Source organism: Ammodytes marinus (assembly GCF_949987685.1).
Source record: "Ammodytes marinus genome assembly, chromosome: 6".
Taxonomy (NCBI): Eukaryota; Metazoa; Chordata; class Actinopteri; order Uranoscopiformes; family Ammodytidae; genus Ammodytes; species Ammodytes marinus.
Genome location: NC_137235.1, coordinates 4,365,964 through 4,374,998, shown reverse-complemented (window position 1 = coordinate 4,374,998; position 9,035 = coordinate 4,365,964). Strand labels below are relative to the sequence as shown.

Here is a 9,035-nt window from a genome sequence, read left to right as displayed (position 1 = left end):
TATGTGTTTTTAAACTTTTTATACAAGTAAATTAATATATTCAAAAACTCTCATACTAACTATGTAGATGGACGTACCATTTAAAAAAAGGAGACAAGAAATAACTCTTCATGTGTAAATTAAAAGTAGACTTGTTGATTATTAATATGTACGAGTTGATCTGACAATAGTAATGATCCTAGAATTGACACTGCATACAACCAACAATCACTTTGGTGTTATGTTGACTTTCGTTGGTCTCGTTGCATTTCATTGGGTGAAGCATTTCATTGTGAAAGGGGAAACCGGAAGTGTTTCCTATGTCAAACGGTGTCAAAGATGGCGATGCCTTTGAGGAGGACGCTGCTGTCTCTTCACAGAGCCACATGCAACAGTTTAAAGGTATTAAAACGTTTATTATCACCATATTTACATGAAATAACCGCAGACAGTTAATATGTTAACGTAGCAGTTCATTTGTTCCTTTGTTTCGCTTTGTTATGGGCACGTGACACTCCAGATATTCCTCGCGAGGCTAGTTGTGCTAATTTTAGGATTCAAAATAAGGTCATTGTAAATAAATTCTAAGTAAAAATGTATCTATTTGTCATCGTTGTTGTTGTAGTGGACCGTTTTATATTACAGGAGGTAAGGCAATGTTTCTATCTAATAGCATTAAAACAAAAGGCAAAGTCTTTTAAAGATAAATATGATCTAGTGTCGTATTGTTTGTCTATATATAATTTGTAATGTCTCTATTTTCACACTTACTTCATTGTGTCAGTTTTTTTTTCAAGATTATTGTTTCTTCCTTCCTTTGTACCGTTTTTATTTTGTACCCTTTTTGCACTATTTGAATTTACTTAATGTTATTACTTTTTATCTGTATCTTATTGTACTTTATATTATTATTATTATTATTATTATTATTATTATTATTATTATTGCTCCTATTGCACTGTGGGTCAGAGACAAACGCCATTTTGACTGCATATTTTAAGAATTGACAATAACGTTGCCTTTACTTTACTTTTTTTTCAGAATGCAGAGGGGTGTGTGGATGTGCGGCCTATGCTCCCTCTGGTCCTGCCGGTCCGGACCAAGAAGCGTTACTTTGTTCCTCCGGCCACCGGGCTGAAGGGGAAGAAGGCGGAGGATCCCCAGGCCAAGGCTAAAGCGGCCGGGATCGTGTTCAGGCAGCAATACATGGAGAGGCCCATCAACATCTCCTGCACTGGTAATGCTGAGGATATTTTAACTTTTTCAGATGTCCATAGACAGACATACATGAAATAGTTTTTATGTTGAGACTGTAAGGTTTTGAAGAGAGTGTGTTTCTGAAATTATGTTTGATTTATTAACAACATTCTGATCTGATGTATTTATGAAATACAACATATGAATCTATGAAAGGAGTGGGGTCTTAGCTTTGTTTTTGGCAACGCAAGTTTATGTTGCACAATTCATACAAGGAATAGTTTGTGGTCTGACTGTGTAAACATACCAGGCAAGTTGAATAATGTAAAATATAAATGTAAAAATGGGTAAAATATTATTCAACGAGAGATATGTGCCGTTTTTAAGTTATTTAAGATAAAGAGCTGTGCAATTTTGTGAAGTGAGCAGAGTGACACGAAATCTTCAAATTATCACAATTACCCGACATCATTGTAAATGAGGGTCACCCCTCAATTGATTTTTTGATGATAAATAAAGGAAAAATTAAATGAATTGAAAAATATGAGTGACTGTTGAATGAATGTATATTATTTATAATAACCCAACGACAAAGTATATCTCCCTTGGTTGGATGAGTGTATGTACTGATCAATCCGTTCCTGTCTGTCTTTCCCAGCCGGCGTTGTTGACCCGTACATCCCCCCTGAGGGCGACGCTCGTCTCTCCAGTCTGTCCAAAGAAGGCCTCAAGCAGAGGACCGAACAGATACGACAGAGCGCAGCCTCACAGCTGGCGTAAGATGATTCATACTGGTTCTTTAGTGATGTTTTTATGTGTCTCAACCATGGACCTATAATGAAATGGACAGCAGATTGAAAACCGTTGACACATGCCGCCCATTCATTTCTATGAAAGTTGCTCATTGGCGCAGCGCAACATCATGGACCTATAAAGATGGTCTGAACCCTTTAAAACTTACTTAACAGCTCAGCTAGAGACTGGGGCAATTTATTTTTAATCATATTTATTCATGCTCTCAAAACACTGTAGTTAGTGAGTGGACAATGTGTTTTTTTTTACCTAGTGTGCTATTTTGAGTTACACATTTTATTCAAACATTGTTTATGCTTTTATACCTACCATTTGCCCTGTAGGGGAGACCGGGGTAAGTAGGCACACTTTTTACTCTAGTGAGAATTCCTCATCACCTAAACATCTTTCAATTGTCATTCCTACATTAAATTGAAGCTTAAGGTGTTGGCTTGAAATGTGAACCCCTCACTTTTTCTAACTTACTGTAATAAAGAAGAAATTTACCATCAAAGACACTCTAACACATTGTGACAACCAACCCCATCAAGGGGTCAGTTGTCACACACTATGGGGTTGTTTGTCACAATGTTATCTTAATGGGAAAAATCTTAAAAAGAAGGCAAGAAAGCAGAACTAAATTTGAATGTTTAATTTCATTGTCAAGTTGAAAAATAGGCCTATATAACTGTATGCATCTTAACACAAAATGAGCAAGGAATAAACAAAAACGAAATCCATATTAAGACCAACCTACTGTATGTAACAACATAAAGAACAAAACAAATAGGTCTAACAATAATAGCCTACTCAACTAGGATACACACATTCACTATCTGAGTTACAGTGATGGCAAATGTAGGGTCTACTCACTAACTAAGCAGAGATTGTGTGCCCACTGGTTGCACATACAACACTTCTCCCTTACCTCCCCTGAACGGGTGCTGGAGAGAACGTTTCCATACAAACCAAACACAAACTATCCTCTTCATCTGATGAAGATTCCTCCTCCTGTCTCTTTCTCTTCTGTTTCTTCTTCCCCCGCTGGGGTAGAGTGCACTGGGGTGCAGTAGCCTTGGCAACTGGTCTAGTTTGGGATGCACTAGGTTGTTTTGACTTTGTTGCCCTTTTTCTCTTTTGCATGCAAGCTGCCTTTCCTGCTCTATTCTCTCCTTCTCTGGGGTGTCAGTGAGGATACAGCTTGACATTTTCTTTTGTTATTCCTTTCCTGGCTGCACCCTTTGGATAACATGTGACAACCAACCCCCCAAAAAATGTGACGACCAACCCCAAATGGAATTTCTTTTTAGCATCACGGCCAACAACCATCTGACAACTAATTAGCTTGCTAAAAACAATCTAAACTATAGCTTACCCTTCACACTTGTTTAGGGTAACAAGTGTTTTGTTATAAACCCATTGTGTAAAAGCCTAGAAGAAAAATACTGAGGAGCTAAATATTTTCAATTTGACATGAAAAACACTAACAGTCCTCTCACCTCAAATTCAGCAGTCTAACTCCAAGGAAGACTATGTAGGTGACCTCTGATCACAGTTTTGGATATTTACATACCAAAATTTAACAGACAGCACCTTCTGGTTCCGAGATATAACGATTGTGACAACCTACCCGTGTGACATATTACCCCGTTCTCCCCTACTATAGGCTATTTATCTCTTTGTACTTTTAATTCCCTTTTTAGTATGTGTTTTATGGGTTAATAAGTGAGAGAGTTTATGTGTGTTTTTTGCTTTGTGAGTTCACAAAGACAATATCCTATCAACGTTGTCGACTTGGCAATACATTATTGAATCTTTGTTGTCAAACATATGGCTTTGTAAACCTGAACGTGAGGAAGCTGGATGTATTCATTTTAATGTTTTGTTTTTCTTACAGGATTCGTAAAATCAAAGAGTACGACGCTAATTTCACAACGAAGGGTTTTGCAGTGCAGGCTCAAGAAATCTTCGTGGAGGCTCATCACGCTCTGACAGGGTAAGAAAACTAAACTCAAAAGTGTCTCTCACTTCAGCTCATAGTCAGGAGCCTCCGCTGAATATCACAGTGAGACATTTGTTATAGAGGCGAGAGATGGAGTCAGCTGCAAATATAGAAAGAGCCTTTGCATTGTTGACATGTTAGGCTGGACTTTATGAGATTTAAATTATGAGATCTTAAATTTAAAAAAAATTCTAGTCAATTTGTGATTTTTATATTAGAGAATATTCATGACTTTGTAGTAAATTTATCACTTTAATTACGGGATTTCTGAGTATCTACTCCTTTTGAATGGCTCCTTATTTATTGATTACTTTTGGGCAAATTTATATATTTATGTATGCAAACATCTGTGAATGTAGAGAGAAAGATTAACGTCTGCTGTTTGTTTTGCAGGTTCAGCAAGGAGAAACTTCACTCGTTGGTGACAGAGAGGTGTTATCCTGTAAGTTCTTCTCTCTTCTATATAACAATTAATAAAATAGTTACATTAAATTAAATCATCCCCAATTTTCTATCTCTTTGTCATTCCTCCACCACCCTCTCTCCTCCGTGCTGCGTTCAGGAGATGACGCGGGGAAACCGTTACAAAACAATCCGCTGGAGGTTTGTGGAGTCTCTGGAGCCGCCCAGAGTGGTTCACGCCCGCTGCCCCGACATGGTCAGCAAAGGCAACATGTACGGCCAGGTGACGGTCCGCATGCACTCCAAACAGGTACGCAGTCACATCCCAGTATCCAGTTTACGGAAGAGAGACGGCTATAAAAGCAAGATATTCCTCAAATTGAGCTTTTCACTGTAGACTACTATTTTTTAGATACTTTTTTTTCGGAAGACATCATTCAGAATTCTCCACTCCATTACCTTGGGAATATGCACGAACATTAAGCGTTTGTTATGAATGGCATTTAACAACAGCCTTGCCCATTGTGTATAAAACATATTCCAATAATATTTTCCATGTAATGTCACTACGGGACATTCTCTTTCGATTGATACATTTGGTTAAACACGTTTTTATGCATATTTGTATATATCTTATTAAATCTAAAATTTTAATATAAGATGGGTGGATAGATAGATAGATAGATAGATAGATAGATAGATAGATAGATAGATATATATATATATTGATAACAACAACAGAATCCCTAATGCTTGCTCGTCCTACAGACTCTGACCATCTACGATCGCTTCGGGAGGCTGATGCTGGGCAGCGAGGAGCAGCCGAAGGACGTGTTGGAATACCTGGTCATAGAACGACATCTCATCAACCCCTTCGGCCGGTGGAGGTTACACGCCAAAATAGTGCCATCCTGGGCTCCTGCTAAAGACCCAATTATTAGGGTAAGGCTTCACTCTTTAACTACATGTTTTATATGTCGTCTAGTAAGAAAAAGTGGCAGACGTCCAGAGCCCAAGTTCTTTTAGACGGGAATTTAAAAGACCATTATTAACTGGGCAGTTCATACTTCTTTTTAATGACCATATAAATTAGATCGGGGGTAGTGGTTTTGTGTTACAAGCTTTTCAATATCATTTAAAAAAACAAAAAACAGTAAATTATTTGTCTCATTTCCTTGCTGTTGCATTTGCTTTGATATATTGTCTTAGCACGACCTTTGCTATTTCCTCTGAAATTAAACACACTGTAGTTTGGTTACAGTCCAACAGTTTAATAGATTTTGCTGTTTAGTTTTTTTGTCCATCCCAACTTTTACCCATGAGGGAATACAAAATAAATAAAATAACACCATAATAACATTATACTCTTCTTGAAGGGAGGGTGTATTTACAGGACTGTTGTATTGTAATTAGTTATTAGCAAAGTGGATCTAATAAACCGGCCCAAACAGCCACTAATGGATTTCGATCAAATCATGAAATATTAAATATGTTGCTGCTCTGTAATTCTATACACTTTAGCTTTTAGTGTGAAAGAGCCAAATCAGATTTGGAGATATTCATCTCTTGGGATATCTGCCTCCACCACACGCTAGGCCACAATAAATGTGCATGTTATTTAATTTACTGAAAAGTTGCATTACATTCTTCCATCCTTTATTAGTATTTTGAAAATGCATGAATGAGATGCTGTGGCTTTGTCGTTTGCACACCGAATTACTGTTGCTAAATTCTGATATGGTACAAGTTTCTGTCAATAAGCCCAGTGAAATTGTGCTTCGTATCTGCGATAAAAATTCTTCACATTGTGAGAGTGGAATAGAAGTTGACTTGCATCACACGCATCACTGCAAAACGCAGAATATAATCACCTTAAATGTGTGAGTCAGCGGCCCCTGCTGTGTCTCAGATACAGCGGACAGATGGAGCTGTAATGTTGCCTGGGAGGTGTTTCTTAACAACATTTAAAGAAAACTTCTCCATTAGTGTTCTGCAGGAGAGCTAACACCATGTTTACGCCACACATTCTTCTTCCTCATAGATAGAATGCTTTGGTTATTCCTGAAACAAAAAGGGGCTTGTTGTTTGCTTTAATTTACAGTAATATTGATATTAATAATAAGGGAAATTACATTATTTGATTCATCTTAACTGAAGGACAAAGAAATGGTGTGTGTGTGTCTGTGTGTCTGTCTGTCTGTCTGACTGACTATGAGCATTCTCCAGAATCGCTGACTCCACCTTTTTAATATCAATATATTTTAAATATTAGAAATAACCCTAATCTGCTCCTCTTCCTCTTTTCAGACCGTCATGATTCCCGGTCCAGAGCTGAAGCCAGGAGAAGAGTTTGATGCCCTCAACTATACAGTTCCCAAACCAGAGGCAGTTCAATGGCACAAATAGGCCACCGGATGGCGCTGAGCTTTACCTCAAAACACAGTAGGACATTATCAGCAGTCGTGAGCCAATTGCTGTTTAAAATTTTGGCCGTGGCTGGTTATTTTGTCCACCTTGGCAGGAGACCAGGCTTCCTTTCGAGACTTTTATCTGTTTGAAAAATGCTGTTGGCTGTAAAAGCTATAAAAAAGCAGCAGGTGAGTTTTAGGACGAACAAAACAACAATTTCCAACACAGCTGCATCTGTCCCTGCGACACATTTCCACACACAAGTCTGGAATAATGATAATAACATCGGATTACATGACTCGTATTTTTTTCACACATTTACTTCATGAGACCAGCTTAATGTATACATGTTAAAATATAAAAAAAATAATAAAATACTAAAATACAATGCACCGATGTCCAGAAAGTGTATGGTTTATTTCTCTGACGAATATGCTGCATGTCGAACCTCAGGAAATACAAAAGTAAAGTGTCCCACCTGCTCCTCTTCACACCAGTAGATTTTAGAATGATCTCTCATAGAAGATATTACATACAAAATTGAAAACCTAACATTGGCTCTTTCTCGATGCAGAATCAAAGTATGTGTTACAATATTCATATTTTTTTAACATGACGACGAATCACTGCAGACTCATTCAAAAACACACAAACATGCAAACTGTGCTCACAAAACAATAAATTGACAAAAAACTTGGCGCAGATTTTAACAATGAGATCACTGGGTGGGATATGGGTGGGGTATGTTCGGGGGGAAACATGTATAATCCATTGTACTGCAATTGCTTTGCAACTCTGTCATTTAATAAAAAACCTTTGAAAGAACAATGAGATCACTGAATGAAAGAACCTACAGTCACTAGCAGAAATGGTGAAAAAACTTGACACTTGATTCCACAGACAAAGTTGCTGGCATAGACATGCCTTAATAACATCAACACATAAAACTTTTAATATTGTAAGTTTTATCCACCATAAAACCTTGCCATTAACATAACACTGCCTTTAAAAAGTTGCAATTGTCCCACTGAAACTTTAGAGTAATGAGTGTAAACCTTTTTAAAATATTACTCATACTGTAGAGCCAATCTTTAAGTAAAGAAATGATTGGCTTATAAATTAATAAAGATGTCTAACAATCCACAGGTCTGCATAAAAAAAAAATAATAATAATCTGTAGTGTTACCGGCTGTCCGTTTTCCATCGGAGTCCTTCAGAGACTAAAGAGTTTTTTTTTTAAATATTAAAGTGGTGCCAATAAAACATACATTTTCGAATTTTTCTAGCTGACCGAATCTAAAATGGAATTATTCAATAAATCAGCTAAAGGGGGAAAGCCCTATATTCCATTGAAACTGAAGGCTCACCTCCTTAACGTGCATTATTTGCAACATTTAGATTAAAATGGAGGACATTTCAGAGTTGGAAGCAGGTCAGGTTAGCTGCAATTCCAAATTTAATAACATTGACATGACTTTCTAAATGCAATGATATAATAGGGATTATGCAGCTAACACTCTAATACATGTTTAGTGTGTAAACTCTGAGTTTATTGTGATTTATGCAGTTTTTTGGCATTGTGTTTATTTTAACAGTGGAATGTTATTTCCCTATTATGACTGAATCAAAAGTGAATTTTAGTCTTTAGTAATGAAATCTGCACTTAAGAAAACAGGAATGCATAGTTTTCTCAATCATTAATACTTGATAGAAATGTAATTTGACAGCCATTGTAGTCCCGCTGCACTGCTTTACACTGCACAACTTTTTTCTACTTTAAAAGTATATTTTCCACAACATATTAAAATGATAATTTATCGTGTGTTTCCTGGTTTAAGCTGAGAGTTCCACGTGTGGATTTTGAGCAGTGTGGACTTGTTAAATTCCGTTTTTAACATATTCACCTCAGCCGTGGGTCCAACATTCTGTACGTACATGGCATATATGTGAATCATCACCCTAAAAACATACAAAGACACAAAGAAAAACATTTTAATTTAAAAAGGGGGGGTAGAAGCAGGAAGAAAAAAGGGACTTCAGCTAAACGCCATTGGTGCTCTTCCATCAGCCAAGAAATGTTTGTCTGTAGTTCATTGCTGGATTAATTTGGGACATAACGAGTCTGCAATATGTGCTTCAGCTATAAGAAAACTTATTTTCAGTCATTTTTGCACAACATATTGTGTGTCCAGCTCAACAATCCTTCTTAGTTGGACAGACCAACCTGAAACAACACAGCCCTTTTTTCTGGCTT

General features: G+C 37.1%; 1 protein-coding gene across 1 annotated transcript; it reads left to right on the top strand.

The window, feature by feature from the left end:
• Positions 1 to 317: 317 nt before the first annotated feature.
• On the top strand, positions 318 to 7,173 carry mrpl45 (mitochondrial ribosomal protein L45). The gene is made up of 8 exons (XM_080029043.1): positions 318 to 381; positions 1,021 to 1,216; positions 1,835 to 1,952; positions 3,866 to 3,964; positions 4,364 to 4,412; positions 4,533 to 4,682; positions 5,141 to 5,314; positions 6,680 to 7,173. Exons 1-8 carry the CDS (start codon positions 319 to 321, stop codon positions 6,776 to 6,778), a joined length of 948 nt encoding a protein of 315 aa, XP_079885169.1. The 5' UTR covers position 318; the 3' UTR covers positions 6,779 to 7,173.
• Positions 7,174 to 9,035: the final 1,862 nt, after the last annotated feature.